This window comes from Ovis aries, chromosome 18, assembly GCF_016772045.2.
Source record: "Ovis aries strain OAR_USU_Benz2616 breed Rambouillet chromosome 18, ARS-UI_Ramb_v3.0, whole genome shotgun sequence".
Lineage (NCBI taxonomy): Eukaryota > Metazoa > Chordata > Mammalia > Artiodactyla > Bovidae > Ovis > Ovis aries.
In genome coordinates, this window is record NC_056071.1 from 67,323,345 (window position 1) to 67,341,481 (window position 18,137).

The following is an 18,137-nucleotide window of genomic DNA, read 5'->3' on the forward strand; positions in this document are numbered from 1 at the left end:
GATCTCTAATTCCAGAAGAAAACTCAGACAGCAAAAGCAGCTTTCAGGGATCCCACTGTTGGAGTTACTGTTAAAGACTTTCATATAACTCCAGAGATGGAAGACCGTACCACAGAACTGGGATCTAATAAAATAACCTAATGGAAAACCATCACGGAAGTTAGGAAGTTAATAGACTGGTTTAACATCCAGTGACACACAGCCAAGAAAGGATGCAGGGGCTCAGGATACGTTGTGGGACAAAGTTCAGGAGAAGAAAAGAAAAACATGGAAAATACAGAGCACAAGCTGAGATGCGAGGAAAGGGTCTGACGTGCATGTGACCGGGGTCCTTGCTCCTTGGAAGAAAAGCTATGACAAAGCCTAGACAGCTTATTAAAAAGCAGAGACATCAGTTTGCCAGCAAGGTCTGTACAGTCAAAGCTGCAGTTTTTCTAGGACTCACGTACGGATGTGAGAGTTGGGACTATAAAGAAAGCTGAGTGCCGAAGAATTGCTGCTTTCAAATTGTGGAGCTGGAGAAGACTCTTGAGAGTCTCTTGGACTGCAAAGACATCAAACCAGTCAATCCTGGAGGAAATCAGTCCTGAACACTCATCGGAAGAACTGCAACTGATACTGAAGCTCTGATACGGTGGCCACCTGACGTGAAGAGACGACTCACAGGAAAAGACCCTGATGCTGGGAAAGACTGGAGGCAGGAGGAGGAGGCAACAGAGGATGAGATGGCTGGATGGCATCACTGACTCAATGGGTGTGAGTCTGAGCAAACTCTGGGAGCTAGGGAAGGACAGGGAGGCCGGCCTGCCGTACTCCACGGGGTCACAAAGCATCAGACACAACTGAGCGGCTGAACAGCAACCACCGGAGCCCCGGAAAGGGAGCAGGGCCAGAAGAGGGGAGACTGCGCTTAGAAAGATGCCGCCCAAGACTCTCCCCAAACAGACAGAAGGCTCAGATTCCACGCACTAGACAAGTACCAAAGAAACCACATCTAAGTACATCAGAGTCAAACTCTGGAACAAAGGCAAAAGCGGCAATAGTGCGGGCCGATGCCCATCACCACCGACAGGGGGCCGTGAAGCCCGCCTGCTGCCCTTCCTGCACCACAGCCAGGGGCCGTGGGGGGCTTTACTGCGCACAGGCCAGGGGGCCTGAGTCCGCTTCAGGACAGCCAGCCACGTGCTGCTTGTGAACGACATGCCTCAGACGCAGTGAGGACTGACCGTTAAGATACGGGAAAAGACAGACTGTGCGCACCCTCAGCACAGGGAAGCGGGTCTCGCTGCACCAACGCCCGACCCAGGAGGGCCTAAGGGGAAACGTGGCGACAGAGACGGGCGCATGAGACGGCTGGATGGCATCACGGACTCGATGGACGTGAGTCTGAGTGAACTCGGGGAGATGGTGATGGACAGGGAGGCCTGGTGTGCTGCGACTCATGGGGTCGCAAAGAGTCGGACACGACTGAGCTATTGAACTGAACTGAACTGAGAGACGGGCGCTTCACAACGGCCGGCCTCACTCCCACCAGGAAGATACAGGACACCGAATCTGTACCCTCTAAACACGGCATCAGAATACAATGCGGACCCAACGAGATAAAAGGAAAAGTATGTCAGTCCTCATCTGCGGCAGGAGTTTCAAACTCTTCCTTTAGAACAAGGGGACAGAAAAACAGGCACGGCTGACGTGAACGCGACTAACCGACTTGACCGGACGGACATTTAGGCCGCTCCACCTGACGGCTGCAGACACCCACTCCTTCGAAGCGCCCGTGGCACGGCCACCAGGACAGACGGCGCGCTGAGCCGGAAGTCAGGTCCCAGACCCGGGGAAGGGGACGCGCCAGTGCCTGCCGCCTGGCCACACGGGGCCCACAGGAGACAGCGATGGCACAGAGCGCACCAGGAAACCCGCAGCGGGCGCACTCGCAGACGTGGCTCGATGTCGGCTTAAAGAGGCGAAAATGGGAACCAGAAAACGCTCTGGACCGGTCACAGAACGCAGCAAGAGAGTGCGAAGCCACTCAACCTGCCGGGAAAGAGTCACAGCCCCCAGTGCTGGCGGCAGGGAAGCAGAGAGATGGAAATTAAGAACCTAGGAAGCTGGAACATGGCGAACAAACCCAAAGAAAGTGGAAGGAAATAACAAGCAGAAATCAAAGGAATGAAAAATAAACGCACGCTAGATGAAGAAAGCCAGAGAGCGGCTCTTCTGAGAAGACTGAGCGCAGGCCACGAGGAGGCGGAGAAGCTGGAGCCGCCCTGCACGGCGGGGGCGGACACAACACAGTCCAGCGCCTGGAGGCCAGGCCGCAGCGCCTCTCAAGCTAAACACGGAGCTCCAGCGGCGGTGTGCAGGGAAGGGCGACGGGCAGACGGGGAGCAACAGGGAGCAGGCTGCCGCTTGCCGGGGCCCAAGTGCCTTCTGAGGCGCGACTGGCCTCCCACCGACTGTGGTGACGGCCCCACGCTGCGTGAGCGTGGCCGAATGCCACTGACTTCCACAGCTCACCGCGTGGACTTCATCTCAACAAAGCCGTCACCAAGAAGAAGACTAAGAAAGTGGGCAAGCCCCTAGCAATACAGATGAAAGAAGAAAAATGGCAAAATCACAAACGCAAGACGTGACAGAGGGCCGCCACTACAAGCGCCACAGACAGCGGGAAACGGCGTGTCAAGGGCGACCCGACTCCTGTGCTCTGGCTCCTGAAGTAACCGGACACAGGCCTCGCAAAGCGCAACCAGGCAAAGCTGGAGGGAGCGGAGATCCTGAACGCCGCGCGGCACAGCCGGAAAATGAAGTCAGCGCGCTCCACCTCAGTGCAGATCAAGGGCAGAAATCACGGCAGGCGAGGCGCGTACCGATGGACACACAGACGAGCCAGCAGCCTTCACGTAAGAGCTCCCAGGGACCAGGGAAAAGGAGACGCCCAACCTGGTACCTGACAAAGGCACATAAAGGCCTGGACAGGGAGCCCAGAGCAGGCGTCTGCGGCAAAGCGCTGCAAACGCCTCCAGAGGCGGGGATGCCCCCTCACGCCTTACACCACGGGGCACTGAGGCGGGCCTCAGACGGCTGAGCGGCTGGCGGCGGCGGCAGACACAGCTGGGCACGCTCCCGAAGTTCAACGCCTAAGATTCGTCACTGAATCCTGCATTTTCCGTACGCCGCTACACTTTTGCACACTGGGAGCAAAAGGTACTGTCTACCTTAGCTCAACACACAAATACCGAGGAATAAACCCAACAAACAAAAGCTGAGACCTCCTCCTCAAGAATGACAGGAGGTGGTGAACAGCCACGGGAAATAAGGGGCAGTCGCTGACTGCAAGAGTCGCTGCTGTCCCTGAGTGTCAGCTGCACCCAAGTTGATCCACAAACCCCAGTCGGAGTCCCAGAAGCTGTTTTCTTTCTTTTTTCCCCACAGAAATGTACGATCTGATTCAAAAACGTGTACAGAGAAACAGCACCGCACACAGCCAGACGCCTCCAAGGCAGAAGAGCGCTGGGCTTCAGGGTCTCACGCTGCAGGCTCTGAGACGGATCACAAACCAGCCACGGAAAGCCGCCTGGTCTTGGCACCAACAGACCCACACGAGGGGTCTGAGACGGCAGCGACAGACCTCACATGAGCTGGAAGTGGTGCCAGCACTGCGTGCGGGGAGGGCCGGCCTGCAGCAGACGGCACTCTGACTGGACGCCCAGGGGAAGCAGCAAACTCTGACCCTCTCCTCACAGCAGACGCGGGACCAGAGGCCCTCAACTCCAGCGGGAAACACAAAACCAAGAGCTTCCAGGAGGGAGCACTTCCAGGACTGGGCTACGCTCTCTTCAGCGGAACACAAACCATTTATCGTTGAGGAGAGGATGGACAGATGGGACGTCATGGGAATCGAGAAGTCCGTTTACAGAAGATGAAGCCCAGGGAGCTCCCTGAGAGCCCAGCGGTCAGGACTCCACGCGCTCACTGCCACAGCCCAGGGTCAGTCCCTGCTCGGGGAACTTAAAACGACGCTGCCGGGGGCAGAAAGCAGCAAGATGGGAGGCTCTTTTCCAGCCGACACACAGCCCAGGGCGTGCCTGCTGGACCCCAGGGAGCGGCCCCAGTTAGCATCATCAGACGTGGGCAGGCAGGACACGCTGAGCGGCAGGTCTGAGTGCCAAGGCCCCCGGGCGACGGGCACTGGGCCGTGCGCTTCTCTCAGCTCAGCCTGCAACTCCGCATGCCCAGCGCCTCCTGGCAAACGCTCACCAGCCACTGCGGCCCTGTCTGGACCACCCTCTCTCTGTGCGTCTGCCGAATCCACAGGACGTGAGCCCCGGCAGAGACCACGCGGTCTGGGAGGCAGTTAGGTGTCACGATGGGCTCACCACTGGGGGCAAACGACTGGCTTGGTGGAGGCCGTCCACGCCGGGGAGCTGCGCGCGGGCGTGGACGGGGGTTTCGCGTCTATCCACTCTCCTCTCGGTTTTGCTGCTGCCCTAGAAATCAAGCTACTTAAGATCTTTAAATTCTTTCGTTGCCCTTGGGGAGGCAAGTGGCTGAGGGGTGGTGGGCTGGGGAGAGCTGGGTCTTCGCGGGACTGTCCTCCGAGAGAGGATCGCGGGGGGCCTGGGGAGGGGCAGAGGCTCAGTGTGGAAGCACCCACCCCAGGTCTGCAGGTCAGAAGCCCCTTGAGCAAGACCTGGGGTCAGAAGCCTGGGGGGAAGGTCTGAAGGCTGAGCAGGCGGGACGGGGTCAGCAGCCTCGGGACTGAGGGCACTGAGCTCGCCTGCTCACACACAGGCCTGCTGGCCGCTCAGCGGGAGCCCAGTAAACACCAAGGACTACACACCTCCAGCGGATGTGCGTCACAAAAGATGCGCTAGCGTCGGACACACAACTGCGGGAGACAGGGGCCAGGTCACCTGGGTGGGGACGCGGCGTCCACCCACAGCCTGGACAGGAGAGTGAGTGAAAGCCGCCCAGTCACGTCTGACTCTTTGCGACCCCATGGACAATACCATAATATGGCATTCTTCAGGCCAGAACACTGGAGTGGGCAGCCTGTCCCTTCTCCAGGGGATCGTCCTGACCCAGGAATCGAACTGGGGTCTCCTGCATTGCAGGCGGATTCTTTACCAGCTAAGCTACCAGGGACGCCCCTTAGAGCTTGGAAGTTTCTGCCAAACACGCCCACCCAAGGACAGACGGTGTAAAAGGCAGGTCAGAGAGAGGGAGTCGGGGGAGCGTGGAGGGCAGTCTGGGGCGAGGAGAGGGGAGGGGAGTCTTCGAATACGGTCTAGGGGCTTTGGAATTCATCTGGAAAACAAGGCGGCTGTGCCAGGCAGGGCAGGTGGGCTGCAGGGGCAGGGAGCCGAGGCCTGTCCAGGGCGCCAGGACACCAGCTGGAGGACAGGGCCCGGAGTGCCAGCCACCAGGGAAGCTCAGGGGGCTGGCCACACCTGTGCCCTCCGGCCGCCCCCAAAACGGCCCTCCCAAGGGGACCGAGGGCAGGCAGACGGACTGAAGCGCTATCCCCACACACTGCAGTCCACTGTGCTGAGGTTAGCAGCTCTTCCAGGCCAAGGGAAGGGCCAAAAACGCACACGCGCAAGGCTCTCAGCCCATTTACCGAGCTGCAGACCATCACCCCTCCCCGGCCCCGGTCAGCACCCCCGGCCCTGGCAGCCGCGCGCAGCTCTCGGCCTCTGGGTGGCCCGTCGGCACGGTTTCGGTTCAGGGCCCCCCACGGCGTGGGCTCTGGTGCGGCCCCCCCGCCGGGCAGCGCTCCCAGGTGCCCGGGCCTCTGGTCCATCCACTGCGGGCCCGCCAGGCTCCGCTCCTGGGCCAGGGTGGTGGGCAGTGGTGGGCAGGGGGCGGGCGGCTGGGGTGCTCGCGCTCCCCCGCCCCCACGACCCCGGGGACCAGGATCGCCGCTCCCCCCGCGAGCTCGTGGGCCTCTGGGTGCAGCGCTTCATCCTTTCAAGCAACAAGGGTTCTTTGCTGCTGAAGTGACGCTGCCCCAGGATTCAGACACTTTAACGCGAGGCTCCGATACTGAGGGTCGCCCCCCTGCAGCCTCCGGGGCCCCTCGCGCATTCTCGGCTCAGGGCCGGGGCCGCAGCCGGGCCACCTACGCACGGGGAAGGCTGCGGCGACCACACGGAGGGAAACGGCGTGCGAGGAGGGGCAGAGAGGCCGGGGCTCCTGCGCGCGCGCGCGGCAGCCCCGCCCCAGGAAGGGCCCGGGGACACACCGCTGCCCCAGCTCCCACCAGGAGAGCGGAGGCGGAGGCCCAGCTGGGAGACAAGCTCTCCCAGAGCGAAAGGGAAGCACGTGGACAACGGGGAAGAGGAGGCCAGAAAGAAGCCAGGTCAGCGGGGCGGCCCGCGAGCAGAGAGAGGCGCGGCCGGCGCCGGGAGGCCGGGCAGCGAAGGATACGCGGGGTGCCCTCCGTGCGGCACACCAGGTAGAGGCAGGCCGCCACCACGTGCGCCGTCCGCCGGCCGCGGGTCAGGTGCTTGCTCACGGCCATCTTGAAGAAGTTGAAGGCGGTGTCCAGGCAATGCTGGTTCAGCTGCAGCTGGTTCCCCAGGTGGTGGATCTGGCGCCTCCCTAGGACACAACACGACACGTTACCGCGGATCCCAACAGGCGAGCCGGCCGCTCGCTAGCACTGTCGGCCTCACGCGACTGCCTCGTGACTTAAGGCAGAGCGTCAAGGTTACCCGTTTGCTTTCACGCTCTGCAAAACATTCCGTTTTCACAGGGCTTCCAGTAAAATCATGTGTGTGGACACGGGGTGTGAGTTCCCTCCAGGGTGGAGTGGGGGCAGAGCCCTTCCCAAGGCCCCGCGCTCACCGAGTCTGGGAAGGGCTGCGGGTAAGCCAGCCGCCTGGCGCTGAACACTGACACGGCCCCGAGTCCACTCGCTCCACCGCAAAGGCCCCTCCCAAGCCTGAGCGCCCAGGCCCTGCCGCCTGCGCCCACCCAGCCTTCCCCACGGGCCCCACGCCAGCCTCCGCCCAGGCTGGTGCGCCCAGGCCGGCCAGGACCAAGTCTGCACGCACGCCTCTGCCTGGAGCACGGCCCTCCTGGGGGTCACGGGAGCAGGCCGCAGGGGCGCCGAGGGGGAGGCAGACATGCCCCCTGCAACCGGCGAGCCTCACGGGAGCCAGGGGCTGGGGCGCGCACAGCCCGCCCAGCGTCCTCCCACCCCGGGCCCACTCCTCCTCGGGCAAAGACCACTCTACACTGCCCAGCGGCCTGCGCCTCCCCCGCAGAGCTAGGGGCGGATTCTGCTGCTCCTGTGGCCAAGGGCTGCGGGCTCAGACTGACCCCTGGCCAAAGGGGGGTGCCCAGGGAGCCAGCGCCAGGGGAACAGGTGGGCAGGCTGGCACCTAGCAGTCGGCATGTCCCGTGAGTGCCCTGGCCCCTGCGGCCCTACCCCCGCGACCTCCAACAGAGCCTGCCTGGAGCCGCGCAGCTCGGAGGCCTCTGGTCAGGCTGAACTGAGGCAGGATCACGGTCACGGTCCCAGAGCCGAGGCCAGGGCACAGCCAACATCCTGACCGTCTGCAGAGAGAGGAGGGCGGGCCGCTGCTCCCCATCATAGCCCGTGCGGCCAGGATGTCAGGTGGATAAGCACGGTCTGCCCCGCAGCCCAGTGCGCACAGGGGCTCCGCCAACAGGGAGAGGAAGGCCCTTTCCGGAGGGCGCTCACAGAGCCCGGGACCCAGTTCAGCCCCACACACCACGGGCCAGGGTCCCCCAGCAGCTGGGTGGGGGGCTTGAAATTATCGCGGCAAGTCATCTTATCACACCTTCATTGCTCTACGGTTCACACACTGTAAAGTTCACCCGCTTAAGTTGCCCACGGAGTGGTCAGTATACTCACAAGAGTTGTTCGACCATTACCGCTTTGGTACATTCCAGCACCCAAAAGAGCAGCCCTGTAGCCACGAGAGGTTAGTCCCAGCCCCCAGGTGAGTGTTTAATTCACGCACGTTGGGCACTGAACAAGGCACACGACGAAGGCGTGTGTGCAGTCTCTAACAGCACAAAGGCATCGGTAAACGTAGGCACGTGCAACACAGACTCCCAATTAACCAGCCACAGCTCACTCTCCTAAGGATAATGAATGAACGCAAAAAGCCAACTCACTAGCACACAGATGTCTTCAAACTTTTGACACTTTGTGAAACTAAGGCCGGCCTCTCCCTTCAGGACGGAGCCTGACCAGCTTCCTCCCAGAACAATGGAGACAGCAGAGAGCGCAAACGTGGACACAGGGCGAGGGCCGGCCAGCACCCCGGGGAGGGCCTGACCCAGTGGCTTAAGAAGCGGAGCCGTATTGCTACAGGGCTCGGCCCAGAAGCCTCTCGCCCGGCACCCAATCAGGGTGAACAAGCATGTCACACCCGTCCCACGTGGCAATACGCGAGAAACCACACCCGTGATCAGATCCAGGGGCACCAAGAAGCCAACGGGTGCCCTGGGGGGGCTACAGGTGTCAAGAGGCCAGCCTAAGACCCACATTCGTATTAACATGGACCGACAACTGAGAATCACCCGACCTGTGCAGAAAACGCCAACGTGGAGAGAGAGGAAGACGCGCCAGGCTCCACAGGCAGACTGCTAAGAGAAGAGAGCGCCCCAAGCCCCCGTTACAGTCTCACAGTGCTGGAAAGGTGTCAACACGCAGGAAAGTACGAATAGGCTGCAATCAAAAGACACAGTCCTTGAAGAATTAAAAATGTGATCACTGAACATTTTGTAAAAACTCAGAAATAACCAAACCACAGAGTGGGCACAAGTGAAGATTTAAAAAGAGAGCTAGGAGCAGGAGGAAGGGCCGCCCCCAGAGGAGAAGGGCGGCTGCCAGGGCACAGGCCCCAGAGGGAGGCATGCAGCTGGCCAGACAGGCAGACATCCAGGCACGAAGGGTCAGCCAGATGAAGAGGGCCTGTGATTAGGACAGACGACACCACAGAAAGAGCTAACAGTCCCACCAAGCGTGCAAACGAGCAGGGGAACTGCGGGGGGTGAGGCGGAGCCCCGCAGGGCGCTCTCCCGCACAGGCCCCCGCACGCTCGCTGCACACCCCAGGCAGGAAGCTGCTGGCCCTGCGACGAGGAAGGGAGCCTGGTCAAGGGGCAGCAGCCGCCACACGACCCTCGCTGTCCTCAACGGACCCTCAGAGACCCCAACCTCCTCCGCCTCCTGTCCGTCCGGTGGGGCTCCTCTCTGCTGCCCGCAGGACCTGCCCACGGCCAGCCAGCCGGCCACAGCGTGTCCTCTGCCACTCCCGAGGACACTTGCTTTGCTGATGAGAGAGCTGGCTGGTTTATTTGAAGATTGACAACAGTATGGACTTAATACCCCAGATTCAGATCACACCACATAAACCTTGACGGAACCGCCGGGAAAGGGACAGCACTGCCTCACGGAATTCCAGAGACCAGAGTCACACAGACATGCAAGTTGGGTTTAGAAAAGGCAGAGGAACCAGAGATCAAACTGCAAACATCTGCTGGATCACAGAAAAAGCAAGGGAATTCCAGAAAACATCTGCTTCTGCTTCACCGACTATGCTAAAGCCTTCGTGTGGATCACAACACACTGTGGAACATTCTTCACCAGATGGGAATACCAGACCGCCTGACCTGTATGCAAGTCAAGAAGGAACAGTTAGAGCCAGACACTCAACAATGGGCTGGTTCAAAATTGAGAAAGGAGTATGACGAGGCTATATGTTGTCACCCTGCTTATTTAGCTTAGATGCAGAGTACATCATGGGAAACGCCGGGCTGGATGACTCACAAACTGGATGTCGTGACCATCTCAGCCGAGTCTCACTGTTCAGATGGTCACTGACTCACAATCTTGACTCACAAGATTGCCGGGAGAAATATTAACCACCTCAGATATGCAGATGATACCACTCTAAGTGTAAAAAAGTGAAGCAGAACTAAAGAGCCTCTTCATGACAGTGAAAGAAGGAAGTGAAAAAGCTGGCTTAAAACTCAGCATTCGAAAAACTAAGGTCCTGGCCTCCAGTCCCATCACCTCATGGCAAAGAGAAGGCGAAAAAGTGCAACAGCGACAGGCTTTATTTCTTGGGCTCCAAGATCACTGCGGGCGGTGACTGTACCCATGGACGCACGACACCTGCTCCTTGGAAGGGAAGCTGTGGCAAACCTGCGCAACGCATTGAAGGGCAGAGACATCCCATCACTTTGCTGGCAAAGATCTGTACAGTCAAAGTCACGGTTCCTCCAGTGGCCATGCACAGAAATACGAGCTGGACCATAAAGAAGACTGAGCAACAAAGAAGTGATGCTTTTGAACTGTGGTTCTAGAGGAGACTCTTGAGAGTCCCTTGGACTGCAAGGAGATCCAACCAGTCCATCCTAAAGGAAATCAGTCCCGAATACTCATTGGAAGGACTGATGCTCAAGCTGAAGCTCCAATACTGTGGCCACTTGATGCAAAGAGCTGACTCACTGGAAAAGACCCTGATGCTGGGAAAGGCTGAGGGCAGGAGAAGAGGGCGGCAGAGGATAAGATGGGATGGTTAGACAGAATCACCAACTCGATGGACATGAGTTTGAGTAAACTCCCGGAGTTGGTGATGGACAGGGAGGCCTGGCGTGCTGCAGTCCATGGGATCGCAAAGAGTCGGACGCGGCTGAGCGACTGAACTGAACAGACGTAAGGGAGCAACTGACAGGAGCACAGCAAGAACAGAAGACTCTACCAGTCCACAGACACCGACGGACGGCCCCCGAGAGTCAGGAGGCGGCAAAAGGCCCTGCGTGACACCGCGGAGCAGTGAGGCTCGGCTGGGATGGTCCCGACATTCATCCAAAAAAACCAGGAGGCGACAGAGGCCCTGCGTGACACCGCAGAACAGTGAGACTCAGCTGAGATGGTCCCGACATTCATCCAAAAAACCCAGAAGGCGGCAGAGGCCTGCGTGACACCGCGGAACAGTCAGGCTCAGCTGAGATGGTCCCGACATTCATCCAAAAAAAAACAGAAGGCAACAGAGGCCTGCGTGATACCGCAGGACAGTGAGACTCGGCTGAGATGGTCCCGACATTCATCCAAAAGAAAAACACCAGAATACACATTCTTTTCAAGCACACAAGGAACATTCTCTCGGACTAACCACATACTGGGGCACAAAACTAACCTCAACAAACGTAAGACACAGAAATCCTCTCAAGCATCGTCTCTGAGCACAATGGCATGAAACTAGGAATCACCACGCGAAAAGCAATGAGGAAGCACCCCCGCGTGGAGACCAGCCAGCACGCTCCAAGCGCCCTGAGGCGAGGGGCAGCTGAGTGCCACAAGCGTGCAGGCCTGCCTGCTGTGTCGCCACCGAGCCACGCCTGCCTCCTGGTGGCTTCATGGCCAGCAGCCTGCCAAGCTACTCTGCCCACGGGACTTCCTGGGTGAGAACACTGCAGTGGGCCGCCATTTCGCTCTCCAGGGGTCTTCCTGACCCAGGGGTCGGACACAAAGTCTGTGGGAAGCCCGGAAGCAACTCTTAAGAGGCAAGTTCATCGGGACGGAGGCCTCCACGCAGCAACGAGAGACTCCGAGCAAACCATCGGGACGGAGGCCTCCACGCAAAAACGAGAGACCCTGAGCAAACAATCGGGACGGAGGCCTCCACGCAAAAACGAGAGATCCCGAGCAAACAATCGGGACGGAGGCCTCCACGCAAAAACGAGAGACTCCGAGCAAACCATCGGGACGGAGGCCTCCACGCAAAAACGAGAGACTTCGAGCAAACCATCGGGACGGAGGCCTCCACGCAAAAACGAGAGATCCCGAGTAAACAATCGGGACGGAGGCCTCCATGCAAAAACGAGAGATCCCGAGCAAACAATCGGGATGGAGGCCTCCATGCAAAAACAAGAGAGATCCCGAGTAAACAACCTAACTCACGACCTAAGACAGAAGAGGAACCAGTAAAACCTGAAGGAAGCAGAAAGGAAATAAATATAATAGACATTTTTTGAAAATAGAAAACAAAAATCAATAAAACCAGGAGACGATTCTTGGTTTGAAAGAGTAAACAAAATTGGCAAACCATTAGCTAGGCTCACCAAGAAGAAAAGAGAAGCTGAATAAATGAAATAAGAAATGAAACAGGACTCTCACAGAAGTCCAGGACCGAGGAGAGCGCCCAGGACCGAGGAGAGCGCCCAGGACCGAGGAGAGCACCGTGCGCAAGCGGACGCCAGCGAGGCCGCACAAGTGGACACCAGCAGGCCCGACCGCGGAGGAGAGGGGAGCCAGACACACGCAGCCCGCCAAAGCTGAACCAACAAGAAACAGGTGATGCGAACAGACTCGATCAAGGGAAGTGAAACAGAATCTGCAAAGCAAACAAACAAACCAACCCTCCCTACAAACAGAAGTGCAGGACCAGACGGCTGCACAGGTGAGCTCCACCAAACACACAGAAAAGAACTGACTACGCCGACGTGTCGAAATCTCACCCGAAAGCCTGAAGAGCAGGGGACACTCCCACAGACATTCTGTGAGGCCGGCATCACCCTAACACCAAAATCGGGCACAGACACCACGAGAAAGGAAATCGCAGGCTGGTGCCTTTGAACGTAGATACGGAAATTCTCAACAAAATATCAGCAAACCAAATTCAGCCACACAGACACAAGATCACCCAGCACAACCAAGCAGGGCTCGTCCCGGTCCACAAGGACGGCTCAGCGTCTGCAAGTCCATCGATGTGATAAACCACACCGAGAAAAGCCAAGACCCACGCGATCATCTCAGGAGACACAGAAGACACATTTGACAGAGTTCAATATTCATTCGTGACAAAAAACTGTTACCAAAGGGGGAATGGCGGGAACACTTCTCAACATGGTAAAGGCCATTTACGGAAACCCACAGCCTATATAACACCCAACGGTGAGAAGCTGAGAGCCTTCCTACTAGACTCTCGCACAAGACAAGGACGCCCACTCCCACCACGCCTATTCACCACAGTATCGAAGTTTTAGCCACAGCAGTCAGACAAGAAAGAGAAGGAAGGGCATTCAAGCTGGAAGGCAAAGGGTGAGACTGCCACTGTCTGCAGATGACATGACGCCGCGCATGTCGACAGAAAGCCCTAAGGACTCTAGATCCGAATGGGTTTAGCAGAGTAGCAGGTACAATGTTGCCATTCGAGCATCAGCTGCATTTCTTTACACTGCCAATGGGGTGTCAGAGAGGGGATGTAAGAAAGCCAACACCTTTTAAAACAGCACCGAATATACATGTCTAGGAAAAACCTGGCCAAGGAGGTGACTTGTATGTCCAGAATTATAAATCATTAATAAGTAAATTAAAGGCGATTCAAAGAAATGGGAAGATACCTTATGCTTCTGGATTGGAAGAATATTGTTAAAATGGCAACATCCAAAGCAATCCGCAGATTCAATTGAATCCCTGTGAAAATATCCATGACATTTTTCACAGAACTAGAACAAATAATACGAAATTTTACAAGGAACCATGAAGACGGAGAATTGCGAATCCTGAGGCGGGGTGGGGAGGGCGACAGTGCGGGAGGCCTAACTCTCCCAGCAGGCTTCCGGCGGCATGGCAGAGCTGCAGTGACCGGAGCGGTGTGGCACCGCTGCAGAGACAGGCGCCAGACCGGTGGGGCAGAGCGGAGGCCCGGAGAGAGGCCCCCACGCTCAGGGGCCACTGCTCTTCAGCTACGGGGGCAAGAGCACAAAATGGGAAAAAGACAGTCCCTTCTGCAAGTGGTGCCGGGGAAGCTGGACAGTCACATGTCAGTCAATGACCTTAGCACACATCCTCACATCATGCAAAAAAAACCCTTACCTATGTTCTCTTAGGCCAGTCTCCCAAGGCAATAGAGACAAAAATACACAAACGGGGCCTAATCAAATTCAAAAGCTTTTGCACAGCAAAGGAAACCATTAAAAAAAAAAAAGACAACCTACAGAATGGGAGAATATACTGAATCCCACTGCTATACAGCAGAGATTGGCGCAACACTGTAAATCAACTACACTTCAACAAAGAAATAATAAAACTGAAAAATGCAAGCCTCAACCTCTGCTTCATACCATATACAAAAAACTGATTTGAGGCAGATCACAAACTTAAATGCAAAATATACAACAATAAAGCTCCTAAGCAAAGACACAGAAGGGTGTCTTCAGACCTTAGGATGGACAAGAATTAACATCTGTTTAAGCTTTATCATTTGTTATCTGGCCGCTTCCAATCTTAGTTGCAGCACGTGGGACCTTAGTTCTGTGACGAAGGATCGAACCCAGGTCCCCTGCATTGGGAGCCCCGAGGGAAGTCCCAAGAATTAAGATCTTAGGTCACGAAACCCCCTAAATATGAAAACGGATACATAGGGACTCTTAAAATTAAGAAATTTCTTTTCATCAGGACATTAAGAAAGTGAAAAGTCATCTACTGGGGGAAAGACTCAAAATATGAACATGCATCAGAAGACCTGAACCCAAACTTATAAGGAAGTTTACAGGTCAATAAGAAAACAGTAACTCGGTTAAAAAAAAAACCAACTTGTACAAAAGACGCAACAGGCAGCTCAGAGAGGACCAAGCAAAAGCAGCTAATCTCACTGCTCACCAGGGATAGCAGAGCAAGGCCCCTGAGCGCTGCGCGCCCCCCAGGAAGGCCAGCAAGCGCAGGGGCCGACACGTCCACTGCAGACCGCCGTGCACGCCATATGCCCCAGGGCCCCGCCTGCAGCACTGTCCCGAGAGGCGAGTCCGCCGGAGGATGCACGGCAGCCACAAGGACTGCCAAGTGTCCGCGGCAGGAAGAGGACACGGCACGTTCACAAACGAAGCCCTGTGAGCAAACAGACCACTGACACGCACGCGAAGGGCGCTGCTCGAGGGCTCCAGCCGTCTGCGGCAGGAAAGCCGGGAAACTAACGGGCAGGAGGGAGCTTTCCGGGCACAGGACACACGCTGGACCATGCTGTGTGCTCAGACCTTAAGTCACCCACACTAGCCCAGGAGTTCACCTAAGGTTGGTACAGTTACACACTTTACATACGTTATGCCAAGGAAAACAGACAACCAGAAAGAATACAGTGAAACTTCCCCTGAGAAACATCTCCCACGTGAAAGGGTTCATCAGGTCAGTAACAAAAGCACCAGCCTAGAGGTATCTGAGAATTCCAAGGAGAGAGAAAAAACCCAAAGGTCCAAGTTAAGAAACAAACAGTGAGACAGTGACTCAGCACACCTTGGCCCACCCTCCGTGGGCACCCACCCCAGCCCTGCCAGGCTCCTAGAGGGAAGATGGGGGTGCCTCAACTGGGGCTCAGCACGTTTCCAGCGAAACCAGAGGCGAGCCCACAAGAGGGGCCTGGGGCGCCGACCTCCGGGGCGGGGGCAGGAAGCAAGCACCCCGAGTGAGCGGGCCCACGACGCAGACGTCTGTTTCCCCTACAGTTCTCTCTTCCTAAGAAAGGCACCCAAAACCGAACATAAATAGTAACAACGGAGGGTGAATCCATAGATTCCAACCCAACCCACAGGCTGGGGGCAGGTGGCAGGGAGCGAGTGCCGGACACCCCCATGGCAGGACAGAGCAGCTGCGGCGGAGAGAAGGGGGCAACCAACCACGACGAGGACCGTGCGGGAAACCCCCAGAGCCTGGGCGCGGAGGAGGTGCCAACAGACCGAGAAAGAGGTGCACGAGTCAGTCAGCAAACGGCCGTAAACGCTGTTTACGGAGATGAACTCACGGCACGAAACGAGAGCAAAGCTAACCGAGAGCAGGAGCTGCCTGCGTGCGAGCGGCGCAGGCCTTCAGTCACGCGCGGCCCCGACGCACCAGAAGCAGGCCAGTCATGCTTCTTAGAGAATGTCCGGGAGGCAGAATCTGCCCGTGCCTCTCCTGCAGAAGCGACAGAAGATGCCAGCAAGGTCACACAGTCAGCAGGGACTCACCCGGACGGAGCGGAAAGCACAGGAAACCTCCACGGACAGGCAAGGCCGGCACACGGCGGGCGCGCTGAGGGGCAGGACAGCGCGGGGCCGCCGGGAAGAAGCCGGGCTGGACAAGAGCAGCAGAGTCGGGGCTGGAGCTCAAGGCCACCCTCGGCCCCCACAGCCCCGTCCAGCAGGGACAGGATGCTGACGCCAGAAGGGGACAGCTGCCCGGCCGGGCGGAGGCAGAGCCCGCCCCTCCCCGGGTGCCGGGCGCTGACCCAGGCAGGAGCCCTGGGGAAGGGGCAAGGGCGACCGCCGAGCGGGCTCGCCCGGCCTCAGACTGCGCTGACCCCGTTCCCAGCAGCCCGCAAGCTCCGCTTGACTTCTTAAACGAAGCCATGTTTAAAATCAGATGGGGTATTTCTCTCTGTACCGCTGGCTTACCATTTTACTTCCATGAATATGTCTGCACGAACGCTACTCTTTACAACTGATTTGGGTCCGATGGACAACCTGCTTCGGGCTTTTGGAAATAGATCCCTTCTCTACTGGGAATAAAGTTCCTCACATGCAGATAGTCTTAAACGTGGCGCAGGGAAGAAAGATTACAGGACAGTACCACCTAGAAGACAGCCGGCGGGGCTGGGAGTGAGGCCCGAGCACTGCCCCAGCAGCGGAGGCGCGGGCCACCCGCAGGAAGAACTCTGCTCTGGAAGCACTAGGGAGCCCCTAAGACACAGGACTGCAGGCTTCCGACATCGTGCGTGCTAACTCGGTCCAACGCTGTGTGCCCCACAGGCTGTAGCCCGCCAGGCTCCTCTGTCCATGCACTCCTCCAGGCATGGAGTGGGTTGCCCTGCCCTCCGCCAGGGGATCTTCCCAACCCAGAGCTCGAACCCCGGTGTCGTGTCTCCTGAATCGGCAGGTGGGTGCCTTACCACTAGCACCACCTGGGAAGTCCTCCAACACCATGGTCTGGGTTCAATCCCTGGTCAGAGGACTAAGACCCTTTAGGCCACGCGATGTGGCCTAAATAAATACATAAATCTGTGTGCCCTAAATTTGCAGACACACAGTCTATACAGGCAAAACAAAAGGCCAAGAAAACTACGGCAGAAGGGAGAGACCCACAGCCGCCACGGAGGCTGTGACATGCTCCTGCAGAGCCAGGCGGCAAGCAGAGCCAGGATCAGCGGGCTCTGGGAGGAAGACCGACCCCAGTGGCGCGCACGCGCACCCCCGGCAGACACAGGTTCTTTCCACGCGTCCAAACGGATTGTAACCGACCAGACAAACGCTGGGCCATGAAGTCAAATCATTCAGAAGACTGAAATCCTGCAGAATATTGTCTCTAAACACAGAAGAATCAAGCTGGGAAAAGCTCACCAGAAACCCTAACACATTCTGGCGCGGGTCGTGATCTGAAGCCCACCGCCCGCCCTCTCGGTAATCAGCAACACAGCCGTCAAGCCCTGCTGGACTGGGGAGCGGCTGGCCGAGGGCGTGCTGGCCGCCACCATCCAGAGCAGCAGTGGGCAGCCTGGCAGGTCCTCGGGAGCCGTGGACGAGGAGACCAGGCTGCAAGGAAGGGTGCTCCGTGTCACCCAGCGAGCAGGTGAGGGCTGCGAAGCCTGACAGAACATCCCGTTGGGAGGCACTCGGGTGCCAGCAAGTCCCTGAGAGGGTGCTCACAGAGGCCTGAGGCGCCCCAGCAGGGGTGCCCTGCCTGAGCGACCACAGCCAACGTCGTGCCTAGCTGTGAGCGCATGGTGCGTCCTCTCAAATCAGCAACAAGACTCCTGGATGTGGTGCGGTGCTGGAGGGTCTAGACAGCACTGTCAGAGAAGGGATTTAAATGGTGCCTAGATCAGACAGTAAAGCAAGGCTATATCTATTTCAGATGTCATGATATCATATATAGAAGATTCTCATAAATCCATCGAAAACTGTTAAGTGGGATTTTCAAGGGTTGCAGGTTACAAGATCAATACACAAACATCTATCACATTTCTATACACTGGCAACAAACAATCAGAAAATGAAATAAAGAAAGCAATTCCATTTATAATAGCATCGAAAGGATGAAATATTTAAAATAAATTAGCAAAGATGAAAAACTTATACTTTGAAAACCACAACAACTGTTTGAACAAGTTAGGGAAGACC

The 18,137-nt window shown here is 57.3% G+C and overlaps 1 protein-coding gene across 2 annotated transcripts in view; it reads right to left on the reverse strand.

Annotated features, from left to right (window-relative positions):
• BRF1 (BRF1 RNA polymerase III transcription initiation factor subunit) overlaps positions 1-18,137 on the reverse strand; it is a 56,753-nt gene that overhangs the window by 30,392 nt on the left and 8,224 nt on the right. The window contains exon 3 of one of the 2 annotated variants that reach the window (XM_027957479.2): positions 6,430-6,603. The exons of the other annotated variant lie outside the window; for it this stretch is intronic. Within the exon in view, the coding sequence (XP_027813280.2) occupies positions 6,430-6,603 (174 nt within the window). The remainder of the gene's footprint in view (positions 1-6,429; positions 6,604-18,137) is intronic. 2 annotated transcript variants of the gene reach the window in all.